General features: G+C 48.1%; 1 protein-coding gene across 1 annotated transcript in view; it reads left to right on the top strand.

Moving 5' to 3' along the window:
- The window catches only part of LOC116356840 (uncharacterized), a 38887-nt gene extending 35442 nt beyond the window's left edge, over positions 1–3445 (top strand). The window contains exons 11-12 of the mRNA XM_031803413.1: positions 233–3180; positions 3307–3445. Coding sequence (XP_031659273.1) covers positions 233–3180; positions 3307–3445 — 3087 coding nt within the window. The remainder of the gene's footprint in view (positions 1–232; positions 3181–3306) is intronic.
- Positions 3446–17914: the final 14469 nt, after the last annotated feature.

Below are 17914 nucleotides of genomic sequence, written 5' to 3' on the forward strand. Positions count from 1 at the left end.
CAGTCAATTCACAGGATTCATTGGAATTCAATTCCTCTCACACTCAGGATGTATGGTAACCTTAACAAGGACCTTGATAGAAACAACATACTAATATATATTATGCATACATCTTGACTGATAACTGCTCGTCCCTCAGTCACATAGAGCATGTTTGATTTGATTCTATTAATACATGATTGAATGTTCATTACCATTCCCAGCTTGTTCTCTATTTCTCCCTCTCTACCAGGGCATGTACAGTTGTTGTAGCTTTGAGGATGAAACCACGCCGGGCGGGGCCAAATCCTCCATGGCTATGCTCCCCCACCATCATGGCACCATGGTAACAGTCCCGCCCCCGCCACACTTGGTCGGTGCGTCGTCAACCAACCCGGCCCTGACCATGGCGCAGCAGCAACAGTCACAGCCCGTCTACAAAACACAGATGCCTGGATCCCCTCCCACCGTGGTGCATTCTGGGACGGCGCTGGGGCCCTCCAACACTCCCATGCTGGGGGCACCCCTGCCCTGCTCCACATTCCTCCCCCGGCCCGATCGCAGACTGGCCGTGGTGGACCGATGGAGGCTGCCCAAGGCCGGGACCGCCACCAACCCCATGGCCGTCCGCGGGGCCGTCGCAGACATGGGGCCCTTCCCCCAGAAAGTGGCTCCAACCTGGGGCACGACAGCTGGAGGAGTGGGGGTTGGTGGTGGTGGTGGTGGTGGGGGGCTGGATGGATATAAACGCTACTATGGACCCATCGACCCTGAGGGTCTGGGGCCCTGTATGGACCAGCCTGTAGGGTCCCAGACCCCCAAAACAGCCCCCAGGAGCCACCCTCAACCCCCTCCCGCCACTGTGGCCTTCTACTCAGAGAAAGGTCCTGACCAGGGGGTGGGGAAGAGGGTGGTGGGAGGTGGTGGTGCTGGGTGTCAGGGGAAGGGAGGGGTCAAACCTTTGGGGACGCCTCGGCTGCCTCCTAAAAGCCAGGCCGTGGGCGTGACCCCAGTCCCTCTGCCCACTAACCCCCCGCTGCCACAACCCTCCCCCCCTCTCCCCTCATCCTTTTGGAGGAAGCGCCGGCCCAAGAAGCCCAAAGAGCCAGGCGGGCCTCTGTACGAGAACATCCTACCGCTGGGGCGCAGGGGAGGAGGAAGGGATGGAGCGAGGGATGGTGGAGGGAGGAGGGGACGCCCCCTCTCTCCTCCTCTCCCACTCTCAGTAACCGTGCCCATGTCCCCCACCTACACTCCCCCTTCCCCCTCCACCTCACTCCCCTACACCAGCTCAACTTCTTCCTCTTCTTCTAACACATCGTCTACCTCTTCCTCTACCTCCTCCTCTCGCTCCTCCTCTCCTTCCTCCTCATCCTCCTTGACCTCACAGAGCACGCGGGAAGGTTTGGACGCAGAGGAGGATGATGAGGATGAGGAGCTGACCGAGGAGTCCAGTCTTCTCCTGGGGAGGGGGAGGGATAGACAGCGTTCAATTATCTCCTCTCGCTCCCTCAGTCATGGGCGCCAGCCACCACCTATACCACCCCGAAAACCACGCCCTGCCCGAGGGGAGAGAGACAGGGAGAGGGAGAGGGAGAGAGGAGGTAGCCAGTTGGCCCAGTTACAGGAGTGGTGGGCGGGCTGGGGTGAGAGAGAGAGGGATCGCAGTGGAGGAGGAGATGACGAGAGGAAACGAGAGAAGAAGAGGAGGAAAGATAAAGAGAAGAAGAAAAAGAAGAAGAAGAGGAAAAAGAGGGAGGAGAGAGAACGAGAGAGAGACAAAGAGAGGAAGAGACGGAAGGTGAAAAAGAAGAGGAAGAAGAAGGCGCTGAAGACGAAGAAGAGGAAGAAATCGACTGGGCGTTCTGAGCAAGAAGAGGGTGATGTGGAGGCAGATAGGGAGGGAATAGGGGATGGAGGGAGAGAAGGAGGGATGCCAGACTACTCTTCCTTTCCAACCCAGTATCGTAGTACGTTTGGGGAGAAAGGAAGAGAGTCAGCATGGGCAGGAGAGAGGGAGCGAGGAAGGAGGGAGGGAGAAGAGGAAGAGGGGGGTGATAGAGAGGAGGATAGCAGCAGGAGCAGGGAGAGGCGGCCCAAATCATCCCGTTCCCACTCCAGACATCGACCCCCCAGTAAGCGCTACCCCAAACTCCCCGCCTCGGTCAAGTTCTGGGTGAGTGGAGGACACGGGGAAGGGGGGGACCCCAACTCTGGAACACCCCCCTCCTCCCTCCCTCCCCTCATCCCACTCTCCAAGAGGAGGAGGAGTGGAGGGGTGGAGAGAAGGGAGGGAGGGAGAGAAGGAGAGAAGAGGCCTCTGTTGATGCACTATGAGAAAGGCAGGGCTAACATCCAGGAGGGGCTCTCCTTCCATGAGTGGGACTCTGAGGAGGATGATGAGGAAGATGTGGGGGAGGAGAGGCAGAGAGACAGAGCGAGGGAACGGGTGGAGGAGAGGGTGAGGAGGGCGGGTGGGAGAGGTGCTGTGTCAGAGTCAGAAAGAGACAGGGCGAGAGCAGAGGAGAGTTACTCTGATGAGGGCTCATCAGGGGAGTTTGGGAGATTTGAGAGGTACTGGGAGGGGAGGGAGGGGAGTGGGGGGGCTGGAGGACCAGGGAATAGTGGGATAGGGGGGATAGGGGGAGGGAGTTGGTTTTTCGGCACATACCCCTCCAGAGAGAAAGGGGGCAGCATCAACAGCAGAGATGACTCTATATTAGGGCGAGTGGAGGGCTGGGGGGGGGTGGGGGGAGATTCTTGGGGTTCAGGGCCAGGAGTAGGGTGGGCGTCAGGGGGAGGGAGTGGAGGTCTGGGGTCCCAGTGGCCCCCTCCTCCAGCAAACCTCCCGCCCCCCCGACGGTACTGGTCTGTCGACAAACTCCCAATGAAGGGAGAGAAGAAGTTGAAAAGGGGAGGAAGGGGGAAGGGCAAGGGACGCGCACGAGACAGAAACCAGGGGTCTGGGGTGTCATGTTCATGTAGTCAGTACCCCCACCCCCATGTGCACCCGCACCCCCAAGGGCGGTCACACGGCCATGGGAAGAGAGGAAGCACGGCCCTGTCCCACAGCCAGGAGGAGCTGCTCCCCCACTGCCACAGCTTCAGCGGGGGCTCAAGGCCCAAACCCCCTCCCAAACCAGACCAGGGCCAGGCCAAGTCAGGCAGCCAGGCCAGCCTCAGCACACAGCAGCCAGGAGTGTTAGTGGATCACCCCCCTCAGCCCTCCCTCTCGCCCCCTCAACCCCAACCTAGTGCCCCTTCCTCATCCTCCTCCCTGCCGGTGCCCATCCCTCCTCCTCCCTCCTCGTCCTCTGCCTCGGCCAGTGCTAAGCTCCTGTACCAGAGACTACGGTCAGTACCTCAGCCCGGACGCTTCTACTCCCCCCACCTGCCACTCAAGGCCAAGAGCCTATGCTCCCGACGAGGCTCCGCCCATTTCTCCAGCCTGGAGAGCGAGGTATGACAGGGGGAGACGAGAGAGGGAGACACGCGAGCCGACACCGGCGCCGCTGAAACCACCGACGCCATGGCAACTGTTACCAAAGGCGGTGCCATGGCAACGGGGGATGCCACGGCAACTGAGACTGCTGTTATGGCGACTACAAATGACCATCAGCTAGTGACCATCGCTACAGGAACAACTAGGGATGACTGTACCATGGCTGTCTCCGCTGTGGGTGAAAGCGGAACCATAGTAACCCGGTCCCTGGTGCATGTTCTGGTGAGGGCCACGGTGAGGCGCCACACCAGGGTCACCTACATCCGCCTGGAGGGGTCCCATGACACCGAGAGTGAGGGCGAGGCCATGTCGTCTGGGGCGATAGCAGCTCCAGAACTCCTCCTCCGGTCGGAACTGAGCTTTGTGATGTCATCGTCAGTCCTCCTCTCTTCCCCCAGTCAGAACAATGGATAAGACAAGTCTCCAAACTGTGAGTAATGATGTCATGTTTACACACACACACACACGCTCGTCTCCCTCCCTCTGGTTCTGACTGAACACACCTCGTTGGTAGCGGAGAGACCGGCCTGCTCCTGTAAGGATCCAACGCCTGTTTAACACTCCCACAGACTCTAGCTCTCCTGCCCCCATTGGCTGAGGGACATCATCCCCTTTTGAATTGGATTGGTAGACTGCATCCTCACGTTGGAGAGACCCCCCCTTCATCTCTCTCCCCTTTTGTAAGTTGGTTGATATAAAAGCAATGCAGTCGCCTCTCTCTTACACATGATCTGTCTGGCTTCCAATCTCTCATTGGCCAGTGAGGACAGTGACATGACTTTGACCTCATGACATCTTCAGGGCCATCTAGCGCGACCGAAGCCCCCATGATGATACCAACCCCCATGATGTCATGTTTACTACAAACCCTTTTGTCCAATTAGATTTAATAACAGGAGACTTTCTCCGCCACCTCATCTTTCTCCTCTGGTCCGATCAGAACTCAGAACAGAGACTCTTGTCATTCCGCTGATGAGCACGATGACATCACTGTGTTCCAGACACAAACGGAACATTCGGAAGGAAAAAAGACACGTAGCGAGATCTTTCTTTCCTGTCTTTTTCTTTCTTTCTTTCTTGTCCTGATAGCTTCTTTGTTATTCTATCTATCTATGTGTTGTTCTGTTAGTATTTCAAGCAGCAGGGAGGTCGGCTGGGGCTGAACTTGGACGTGAGAAGCCTTTAAAAAGCAGTGCCAAATTTCTACTCCACAGCTTTTAAGCCAAATTGGTTTCCAGTCATCTGTTTTCATGAGTATATCTGTATAGTATTTCACACGTGAGCAATACAACATTCTCTATTAGGAGAGAGGATGGAGGAAATGATTGGTTGCAATATCTACAGTTGGCACTAGATGGCTGCATAATATTCAAATAAGCTTGAGAGGACTGAGTGAGAAAGTCTCTGAGCTGAGTCCATTTGACATTACATTGAAGATGTAAAACATTCCGTTATTATGTGGAGGAATCAGGACAGCTTAGCTTTAGTCATTAGGAGTATTGGGTCATTGAAACCCTGAGCAGTGTATTTGAAAATAGTGTTCATGGCCTTTCATTCCCTCCTGCTTGGAAGACCCACTCACCAGTGTGAAGGAGATGCATCTTATGAAGCACAATTGGTCATCGCATAAAGCCATAAGCCAACCACGTGCCGTCATTACAGCACACAATAGTTATTATACCATGGTGAAGAACAATACTGTGCCAATACCTGACTACTGTCATTATTAGAAATGTAGTTTCACAGCAAGACGGATGTAGTAATATCACTATGAGGGGAATACTATGTGGGAGTGGAGTCTACTATGTGGGACATAGAGATTTAACTGTGTTCTGTCATTAAAAAAGTCATCAATAGCAATATTGCCCTCTTTAATGTGATGATAAAACAATGGCAGACTGACAGTACTTGGAGTCCTGAGGTATGTGACAACCTGTAGGCCTGTTGGCTTGTTCCCCGGGGTGGACCTAGGCCAGGCACTGCTCAGATCCACTCATCTCTACACAATACGGATCTGTGAAGAACTAGTAGTGTGTAAGTGCAGGTAAGTTACAGATCGGGTCATCTGAACAGTACCATGCTCAGGCTACACCTTATGAACAACTCAACAGGTGTCAAACAGAGAATAAACAGACAGTGCATTAAAGTGCCAAAATACATTGTTAAACCAAAACTATAGTCCGTACCATGCTTTGGTGTTTCTCTGTGTGGGTCATCTAAAAGAGCTGTGTCATGCAGCGTCATGCTCTCCATGGGTATGACGTATTCACCTCAGCTCTCTCACTCTGAGACCAGCCCACAGCCGAACCCCCAGCTTCTCCTAGTTGAATGTAGCTTTGACATGATGTAGAACTTTGAGACTTTGTAACCTTTTTTGGGATGCTGTTGATCCTGGCTGGAATGGAGGGCTTGGTGGGGCTTGATCCTGCTATGTGAGGGACTATGTCGTTGAGTTGGGTTTGTGCATGTCGTCACAGGTCAACAGGTTAGACGGTCTTTTGAGTCCAGCACCCCCCCCCTCCCCTCCCCCCCCCAAAACACCTTCCACTTCTGAACAAAGACAGGCTGTCATTTTACTTTTCTCTACTGCACATACTGCTTTGTCAAGACGACATATTTTGGATGTATCATAGTTATAGAGAGATGCTTTTGTCGTCCCCATGATCCTTTTGCCCCCCTACACCTTGGAAAGGCCCAGAAATCATTGCATGTTTAGAAGATTGGAATCCCAGAGGCTTGCAGTGGAGGGGTTTGTGTAGTTGTACTCTAGCTAAAGCTTAGTACCCAGGGCGGCCATCTTTCCTTGAGGTAGCTCGCTTGTCCCAGCGCCCCAACAGTGGAAACCATGAAAACAGTTCTACTGTTTGGAATGAGGTCATTTTACACCAATCAGGAGTGCTGAAGCCTGTTGTGTCATCGAGCATCAAGGCGCTAATACTTAAATCTGTGACTGCATGAACAGAAGTGACTTTTAAAACCCTGTAGCTACATTTTTTTGCTGAGAAAAAAGAATATATTAATATATACTATGTTTTTGAGAATGTACCATGTTATACTGTGATTTAACTTAGATATTTTATTGACTATTGTATTCAATTTGATCATTTACAAATTCTATCATTTATCTATACAGAAATATATATGTACAAATAAATATATACATATATATATATATACACTGCTCAGAAAATAACTCAAAAAATAACACATCCTAGATCTGAATGAATGAAATATTCTTCTATACTTTTTTCTTTACATAGTTGAATGTGCTGACAACAAAATCACACCAAAATTATCAATGGAAATCAAATTTAGCAACCCATGGAGGTCTGGATCTGGAGTCACACTCAAAATTAAAGTGTAAAACCACACTACAGGCTGATCCAACTTTGATGTAATGTCCTTAAAACAAGTCAAAATGAGGCTCAGTAGTGTGTGTGGCCTCCACGTGCCTGTATGACGTCCCTACAACGCCTGGGCATGCTCCTGATGAGGTGGCGGATGGTCTCCTGAGGGATCTCCTCCCAGACCTGGACTAAAGCATCCGCCAACTCCTGGACAGTCTGTATTGCAACTGGGCGTTGGTGGATGGAGCGAGACATGATGTCCCAGATGTGCTCAATTGGATTCAGGTCTGGGGAACGGGCGGGCCAGTCCATAGCATCAATGCCTTCCTCTTGCAGGAACTGCTGACACACTCCAGCCACATGAGGTCTAGCATGGTCTTGCATTAGGAGGAACCCAGGGCCAACCGCACCAGCATATGGTCTCACAAGGGGTCTGAGGATCTCATCTCGGTACCTAATGGCTCAGGCTACCTCTGGCGAGCACATAGAGGGCTGTGCGACCCCCCCAAAAATGCCACCCCACACCATGACTGACCCACCGCCAAACCGGTCATGCTGGGGGATGTTGCAGGCAGCAGAACGTTTTCCACGGCGTCTCCAGACTGTCACGTCTGTCACATGTGCTCAGTGTGAACCTGCTTTCATCTGTGAAGAGCACAGGGCGCCAGTGGCGAATTTGCCAATCTTGGTGTTCTCTGGCAAATGCCAAACGTCCTGCATGGTGTTGGGCTGTAAGCACAACCCCCACCTGTGGACGTCAGGCCCTCATACCACCCTCATGGAGTCTGTTTCTGACCATTTGAGCAGACACATGCACATTTGTGGCCTGCTGGAGGTCATTTTGCAGGGCTCTGGCAGTGCTCCTCCTGCTCCTCCTTGCACAAAGGCGGAGGTAGCGGTCCTGCTGCTGGGTTGTTGCCCTCCTACGGCCTCCTCCACGTCTCCTGATGTACTGGCCTGTCTCCTGGTAGCGCCTCCATGCTCTGGACACTACGCTGACAGACACAGCAAACCTTCTTGCCACAGCTCGCATTGATGTCCCATCCTGGATGAGTTGCACTACCTGAGCCACTTGTGTGGGTTGTAGACTCCGTCTCATGCTACCACTAGAGTGAAAGCCCCGCCAGCATTCAAAAGTGACCAAAACATCAGCCAGGAAACATAGGAACTGAGTGGTCACCACCTGCAGAACCACTCCTTTATTGGGGGTGTCTTGCTAATTGCCTATAATATCCACCTGTTGTCTATTCCATTTGCACAACAGCATGTGAAATGTATTCTCAATCAGTGTTGCTTCCTAAGTGGACAGTTTGATTTCACAGAAGTGTGATTGACTTGGAGTTACATTGTGTTGTTTATGTGTTCCCTTTATTTTTTGAGCAGTGTATATACATACAGGTATATATATATGAGTTAAGTTTGGTACACTTGGAGGAAGTGTTAGATGATTAGTTTTAAATGTTTTAGCTTTGTAGCAATTCTAGACACTGAAATCATTTTGAATTTGGATACCTCCTATATGACTGTGAAGACATTAGTGCCTGTGACAAAAAAAGATGAGAAAAAAGTCTAATCTCTCTACCATCTACCTGTATCTAATATATCTATCAGTCTGTCACTCTAACTGTTGTACTACCTAACATTGTATATTTTTATTCAATCTCCCCCCCCCCCCCCCCCCCCTCTCTCTCTCTCTCTCTCTCTCTCTCTCTCTCTCTCTCTCTCTCTCTCTCTCTCTCCCCCTCTCTCTCTCTCTCCCCCCCCCCCCCTCTCTCTCTCTCTCTCTCTCTCTCTCTCTCTCTCTCTCTCTCTCTCTCTCTCTCTCTCCATTATTTTAGCGGTTTGTCCAAGACTAGTCTTTTCACCTCTAAACCATATCTGTCATTTATTTAACTCTATTTCTATATACTTCTATTTCAATCTGTCCCTCCGTCTGTCTCTCACTTAGCAAAAAAAACCCAGAGACCAGTAGATACTGTGTTCTTGCTCCTTTCGACTGATTGTTGAAGATGATTAATTGATTGATTGAATTAATTGATTGATTAATGAATTAACAATGTTATTAACGATGTGATTGAAGTGTGTATCTGATGACCATGCCACTGTAGCAAGTCTGGGCTGTACCAAACTGCCGGGCAGCAACATAGACCTTAGTTGCTATGTTGCAGTGGTGTTGCCATGGCGTCTCCATGGCGTTGCCATGGCGTCCAGTACACCACCCCCACCTGGTGCTTGCTGGGTAATATAATGTAGCATAATGTCCTTCATGTTGCCCTCAAGCGCTGGTCTAGGATCTGCTGTCCCTCAACCAGTCCTAATTGGGGATTGAACAATTAAACCTGACCTTGGAACAGTGTTTGAAGGTTAACTTGGTGGTGTTGCACTGCATGTGTCTGCTCTCTATACTACTTACATCTTAAACTGGACTGAACTGGACTGATGACTGGCTGACTATTGAAATGTGATGTGCTATCAATCATTTTGTCAAGAAAAAATGTACATGTGAATGACTTAGACATTTGTTGAGCTATGTTTTTATTGTGAAATACAGTTTGCTGTGTCCTAGTGTTGTGGCTGTGAGAGGTGTGTGTGTCTGTACAGCATAGTGGATAACACTTGGATGGTGCTGTAAAGTGGCTGGTAGCGATACTGCCTGGCTGGCGCTCTACACTCCGAGGAACATTATGTTTTCTAGTCAGAAATATCTGGAGGTCATTAGGAATGTGTGTGCATGTTTGTGTGTATGCGACTGTGATTTTGTTTGAAAGTGTTGTGCTGCACAGTCATGTGTGTATGTACATTTGAGTATGTGTGTGTGTGTGTGTTATTGAATGTATGTGGGTGCATGTATAGATGTGTAGTCTGTAGCCCCACTGCGGCATGATTCTGTATAATACCACACACGCACACACATACACACACACAGTGCTCTGCATGCATATTTAATACACACACATACATCACTCAGCCAATGGATCTCATCGTTCCTCGTTCCTGGAGCTCCCACTGAGAAACACTCTGTAGCAACGCGTCAATAACTCCCCCATCACACACACACGCACACACACTCACGCGCTCTGAATGATTGAATCATCAAGGTTAACATCTCACTCTGCTTACTATACCTTATCAGTCTCATGTCTGTGCAGAGTAAGGTTGTGCTGTTCAATTATTTTGGATAGAAAAATAAATATATACATTTTAGATCGTTTTGGCTGCATAATTGTTTTGAGTTGTCTGTTTTGTTTTATCTCTCCTTACTCTGTGTGGGATAAGATATGTGGTAAGTTATGTAATAAGATATGTGTTATGTGAAAAGATATGTGATAAGATATATGATAAGATATGTGATAAGATATATGATAAGATATGTGATAAGATATATGATAAGATATACGATAAGATATGTGATAAGATATATGATAAGATATGTGATAAGATATATGATAAGATATGTGATAAGATATATGATAAGATATGCGATAAGATATATGATAAGATATGTGATAAGATATATGATAAGATATGTGATAAGATATATGATAAGATATGTGATAAGATATATGATAAGATATGTGATAAGATATATGATAAGATATGTGATAAGATATATGATAAGATATGTGATAAGATATATGATAAGATATGTGATAAGATATATGATAAGATATGTAATACGATTTGTGATATGTAATAAGATATGTGATAAGATATGTGATAAGATATGTGATAAGATATGTGATAAGATTTGTGATATGTGATAAGATATGTGATAAGATATGTGATAAGATATGTGAAGGAGAACTGTTTCACTGGTCTGCCTTTCAGTGCTGCTCTGTTTACATTAGTTAAATGCTATTTTTGTTTCTTACAGTCTGACGTCCATGTCTTCAGTCCACTCTAAGATCAAATTAGACCACGAGTTCTGATCAGACATTGGTCCATGGTCATGATTCATCCTTACATTTCAGTTTTCTGTCACCTTTGACCCGGGAAGTAAAATGCATGGCACTCCCGAGTTCAAACAGGGTCCTCATCGGCGTTTCGCCATGAAATAATTTCAAGGAAAAATAGGAGTGGTATGTGTTGCACTCACCAGGCCTAGTGACATAAGAACTACATCTAAACATGATGCTAGGTTAATTACACAGCTCATTCACTCTGGTCCATACAGGTATCATAGGACCACTACTTTCAGTCATTCACTCAAATGGAATTCAGTGTCACTGATCCACCTAACAGTGTTTTAGCCTGGTGACTGTCCTCCATCTGTTTCTGCGTTCCAAAATCTAGTGGCACTATATATAATAGTGTTGAGATACGTTTTCTAAAGCAGAAAGAGACTGGCAACCAGGCTATCATTGCTGTGCTCTTGGAACAGCACCTAGAAACCATCATGATTGTGTAGTGTACCTGTGTATACCTGTATACTTGTGGGTGGCTAAGGTGGGTTGCTAAGGTGGGTTGCTAAGGCAGGTTGCTAAGGTGGTTGGTAGTGTACAGCCCAGACTGGTCTGGTCCATACCCTGATCTAAATGAGTTCGTTTGTTTTGACATGGTCTGTCTGGGGCTGGGGCTGGCGGGTCAGTGCTGCACTTACTTCTTGAGAATTGCTTCATAAAATATGATTCTCTTTAAATAACTGCAGGGTGTCTCTGTGTTTCTTAACAACCCCTCTCTGTGTCTTTGTCTTTAATGGTGTTTGTGTTGCTAACATATCTGTGGTTTGGGAGTTTGTGCATCTATGTGTATCCCTATGCGTCTGTGTATCTTTGTGTGTCTAGGTGTGTGTCGGTGTGTGTGTGTGCGTGTGGGCCTGGATTGTCCCCCATTCGACTATCAGGCCAGGACTGACCTCACATAATCCAGCTCTTCTTCCTCTAAGAAGGGCTAACAGCACACATCACACACCCTGCATCAACTCTCAACCCAGCTACAGTCACACATCACACACCCTGCATCAACTCTCAACCCAGCTACAGTCACACATCACACACCCTGCATCAACTCTCAACCCAGCTACAGTTACACATCACACACCCTGCCTCAACTCTCAACCCAACTACAGTCACACATCACACACCCTGCATCAACTCTCAACCCAACTACAGTCACACATCACACACCCTGCATCAACTCTCAACCCAACTACAGTCACACATCACACACCCTGCCTCAACTCTCAACCCAGCTACAGTCACACATCACACACCCTGCATCAACTCTCAACCCAGCTACAGTTACACATCACACACCCTGCATCAACTCTCAACCCAGCTACAGTCACACATCACACACCCTGCATCAACTCTCAACCCAGCTACAGTTACACATCACACACCCTGCCTCAACTCTCAACCCAACTACAGTCACACATCACACACCCTGCATCAACTCTCAACCCAACTACAGTCACACATCACACACCCTGCATCAACTCTCAACCCAACTACAGTCACACATCACACACCCTGCATCAACTCTCAACCCAGCTACAGTTACACATCACACACCCTGCATCAACTCTCAACCCAGCTACAGTCACACATCACACACCCTGCCTCAACTCTCAACCCAACTACAGTCACACATCACACACCCTGCATCAACTCTCAACCCAGCTACAGTCACACATCATACACCCTGCCTCAACTCTCAACCCAGCTACAGTCACACATCACACACCCTGCATCAACTCTCAACCCAGCTACAGTCACACATCACACACCCTGCATCAACTCTCAACCCAGCTACAGTCACACATCACACACCCTGCATCAACTCTCAACCCAGCTACAGTCACACATCACACACCCTGCATCAACTCTCAACCCAGCTACAGTCACACATCACACACCCTGCATCAACTCTCAACCCAGCTACAGTTACACATCACACACCCTGCCTCAACTCTCAACCCAACTACAGTCACACATCACACACCCTGCCTCAACTCTCAACCCAGCTACAGTCACACATCACACACCCTGCCTCAACTCTCAACCCAACTACAGTCACACATCACACACCCTGCATCAACTCTCAACCCAACTACAGTCACACATCACACACCCTGCCTCAACACTCAACCCAACTACAGTCACACATCACACACCCTGCCTCAACTCTCAACCCAACTACAGTCACACATCGCACACCCTGCCTCAACTCTCAACCCAACTACAGTCACACATCACACACCCTGCCTCAACACTCAACCCAACTACAGTCACACATCACACACCCTGCCTCAACTCTCAACCCAACTACAGTCACACATCGCACACACTGCCTCAACTCTCAACCCAACTACAGTCACACATCGCACACCCTGCCTCAACTCTCAACCCAACTACAGTCACACATCACACACCCTGCCTCAACTCTCAACCCAACTACAGTACACATCACACACCCTGCCTCAACTCTCAACCCAACTACAGTCACACATCACACACCCTGCCTCAACACTCAACCCAACTACAGTCACACATCACACACCCTGCCTCAACTCTCAACCCAACTACAGTCACACATCACACACCCTGCCTCAACTCTCAACCCAACTACAGTCACACATCACACACCCTGCCTCAACACTCAACCCAACTACAGTCACACATCACACACCCTGCCTCAACTCTCAACCCAACTACAGTCACACATCGCACACACTGCCTCAACTCTCAACCCAACTACAGTCACACATCGCACACCCTGCCTCAACTCTCAACCCAACTACAGTCACACATCACACACCCTGCCTCAACTCTCAACCCAACTACAGTACACATCACACACCCTGCCTCAACTCTCAACCCAACTACAGTCACACATCACACACCCTGCCTCATCACTCAACCCAACTACAGTCACACATCACACACCCTGCCTCAACTCTCAACCCAACTACAGTCACACATCACACACCCTGCCTCAACTCTCAACCCAACTACAGTCACACATCACACACCCTGCCTCAACTCTCAACCCAACTACAGTCACACATCACACACCCTGCCTCAACACTCAACCCAACTACAGTCACACATCACACACCCTGCCTCAACTCTCAACCCAACTACAGTCACACATCGCACACACTGCCTCAACTCTCAACCCAACTACAGTCACACATCGCACACCCTGCCTCAACTCTCAACCCAACTACAGTCACACATCACACACCCTGCCTCAACTCTCAACCCAACTACAGTACACATCACACACCCTGCCTCAACTCTCAACCCAACTACAGTCACACATCACACACCCTGCCTCATCACTCAACCCAACTACAGTCACACATCACACACCCTGCCTCAACTCTCAACCCAACTACAGTCACACATCACACACCCTGCCTCAACTCTCAACCCAACTACAGTCACACATCACACACCCTGCCTCAACTCTCAACCCAACTACAGTACACATCACACACCCTGCCTCAACTCTCAACCCAACTACAGTCACACATCACACACCCTGCCTCATCACTCAACCCAACTACAGTCACACATCACACACCCTGCCTCAACTCTCAACCCAACTACAGTCACACATCGCACACACTGCCTCAACTCTCAACCCAACTACAGTCACACATCGCACACCCTGCCTCAACTCTCAACCCAACTACAGTCACACATCACACACCCTGCCTCAACTCTCAACCCAACTACAGTACACATCACACACCCTGCCTCAACTCTCAACCCAACTACAGTCACACATCACACACCCTGCCTCATCACTCAACCCAACTACAGTCACACATCACACACCCTGCCTCAACTCTCAACCCAACTACAGTCACACATCACACACCCTGCCTCAACTCTCAACCCAACTACAGTCACACATCACACACCCTGCCTCAACTCTCAACCCAACTACAGTCACACATCACACACCCTGCCTCAACACTCAACCCAACTACAGTCACACATCACACACCCTGCCTCAACTCTCAACCCAACTACAGTCACACATCGCACACACTGCCTCAACTCTCAACCCAACTACAGTCACACATCGCACACCCTGCCTCAACTCTCAACCCAACTACAGTCACACATCACACACCCTGCCTCAACTCTCAACCCAACTACAGTACACATCACACACCCTGCCTCAACTCTCAACCCAACTACAGTCACACATCACACACCCTGCCTCATCACTCAACCCAACTACAGTCACACATCACACACCCTGCCTCAACTCTCAACCCAACTACAGTCACACATCACACACCCTGCCTCAACTCTCAACCCAACTACAGTCACACATCACACACCCTGCCTCAACTCTCAACCCAACTACAGTCACACATCACACACCCTGCCTCAACTCTCAACCCAACTACACTCAACCAAACCCTACTGCTGTCATCCCCAATTGGACTCAACTGTGCCAAACATAACACTCTGACAAAATATTTTTGATTTCCTAATCACTTGAAATACATATAAAGCCTTATTTGAACCCTATTCATAGCAGCTTATAGATGCTGTCATAGACCATTACAAAACTATCTATGGCTAAATTCCATTCCATTTCAGGAGGCGGATCCAAAAGTGGCGGTTATTCTTCAATTGGACTTTCAAGTCCCTCCCTGAATTAGCTGAGTCTAAATGGAGTCGACCCCAACCCTGGTTTAAGGCCTCCTCGTTATTCCTAGTACCACAGTGGGAATACCCTGCTCGTTGACGCATAGGAAGCGATCTCGTCCCCACACAACCTGACACAGAATATTATCTGACAACGGTGATGGGGTTTTAAAGGCGTGTTATTACAGGCTCGTCCCCGTGAGCTTTCTATCTGCTAATTAGACCTGCTTTGTCTATTTGATTGGCTAATGGCTAATTGCATTCTGGTGCTTCTGTGTACATGCTGTAATGACTTCATGCTCTAATAAGATTGGCCAACAGGCAGGAAGTGGAGGAAGACGCCCATATACTGATCAAGAGTCCGTTAACAGTTTTCCACAAATTTGGTTGTGCATCAGCAGTTTTTCTCTTGTTATGGTTTTTCTCTTGTTATGTCAGTCACTGATAGTCACTCAATTAGCCATGTCAGCTAAAAAATTTTACATTAGTAAGTTAGTCTAGCCAGCTATCTAAACTTGTAGTAATCATGGTCAAATTACGGGGTCCCCAATTGACTTTGAAAGTCACTCTCACTCAGATAGCATATTAACATGGCATAAGGCAGGGCAAAATGTGTAGAAGTGCAAGAAATTAGCTTAAAAACGGCAAACATTTCTCTGCACCCTATGGCAACAAAATGTTGCTTAGGCCCCCAAAAGGCTGGGGCCTGTATGTGTGGTTACTTCTTATTTACAATGACGGCCTACCCCGGCCAAACCCAGACGACGCTGGGCCAATTGTGCACCACCCCATGGGACTCCCAATCACGGCCTGATGTGATGCAGCCTGGATTCGAACCAGGTACTGCAGTGACGCCTCTTGCACTGAGATGCAGTGTCTTAGACCACTGCGCCACTCAGGAGTGGACCCTCATGATGAGATCAGATATTTTTGTGGCCCCCCACCCCTATCAAAGTTGTCCATCCCTGGTGTAGCTGATCCTAGATCTGTACCAAAGGGCAATTTGTACCCAGTCCCTGAACTAGGAGTTTGAGTTTGACATACCCAACCCCAACTTACCACTACCACCTACCCTCTACCCCAGTGTTTCCCAAACTAGGTCCTCTGTACCCCAAGGAGGGCACATTTTGTTTTTTGCCGCACGTCACTACACAGCTGATTCAAATGATAAAATGATTAGTTGATTATTTGAATCAGCTGTGTAGTGCTAGGGCAAACACTAAACGTGCCCCCTTTGGGGTCCTAGGGACCCAGTTTGGGGAACTCTGCTCTACCATGTTGACACCTGCGTAGATCCCTGAGGATTGGATAGGTGTAAAGGCTTCAGTTCGGCTGGGGCCTAGAACCGAATGATTGTGCTCCCATACTCCCTTAAAAGACATCCGCTTGAAAAAGAAGAAAAAAGCAGCAATAGTTCTGTTTGTTCATTTTGAGATGCCGTAGCCAGTCAGAAATAATCTAAGACAAATCAAGAAATTTGTTATTAATTTGGATGTTTTTGCTGAGGATTGACTGATTTTCGTGTCTTAACGTAATGATCGATTGTCATTTGTCTTTGCTTATTTCAGCTGTTCTTGCCATAATATGGACGTCAGCTTTTACCAAATAGGGCTATCTTCAATATACCACCCCTACCTTGTCACAACACAACTGATTGGCTCAAACGCATTAAGAAGAAATACCACAAATTAACTTTTAACAAGATACACCTGCTAATTGAAATGCATTCCAGGTGACTAACTCATGAAGCTGGTTGAGAGATTGCCAATCAAGGCAAAGAGAGATTGCCAATCAAGGCAAAGGGTAGCTACTTTAAATAATCTCAAATATACAATATATTTGAATTTGTTTAAACACTTCTTATGGATAGGGGGCAACATTTTCACATTTGGATGAAAAGCGTGCCCAGAGTAAACTGCCTCCTACTCAGTCCCAGATGCTAATATATGCATATTATTATGTATTACGTATGCATATTATGTAGTATTGGATAGAAAACACACGTTTCTAAAACTGTTTGAATGATGTCTGTATATATAACTCATATGGCAGGCAAAAATCTGAGGAGAAATCCAAACAGGAAGTGGAAAATTTGAGTTTTGTAGGTTTTCAACTCAGCCCCTATTGAATATACAGTGGGATATGGACAATCTTGTACTTCCTAAGGCTTCCACTAGATGTCAACAGTCTTTAGAACGTTGTTTCAGGCTTCTACTGTGAGGGGGGCCGAATGAGAGGGGATTGAGTCAGAGGTCTGCCAGCAGCCTCAGTCTCGTGACGTGCGGTCATGAGAAAGTTACCTCTCGTTCCATTGCTTTTCTACAGACAAATTAATTCTACGGTTGGGACATTATTGAACATTTATGATAAAAACATCCTGAAGATTGATTCTACACATCGTTTGATTTGTTTCTACGACCAGTAATATAACTTTTTGGAATTTTCCTCCGACATTTCCGATGGACTTGCCC

This window comes from Oncorhynchus kisutch, linkage group LG2 (assembly GCF_002021735.2).
Source record: "Oncorhynchus kisutch isolate 150728-3 linkage group LG2, Okis_V2, whole genome shotgun sequence".
In the NCBI taxonomy this organism is placed as follows: Eukaryota; Metazoa; Chordata; class Actinopteri; order Salmoniformes; family Salmonidae; genus Oncorhynchus; species Oncorhynchus kisutch.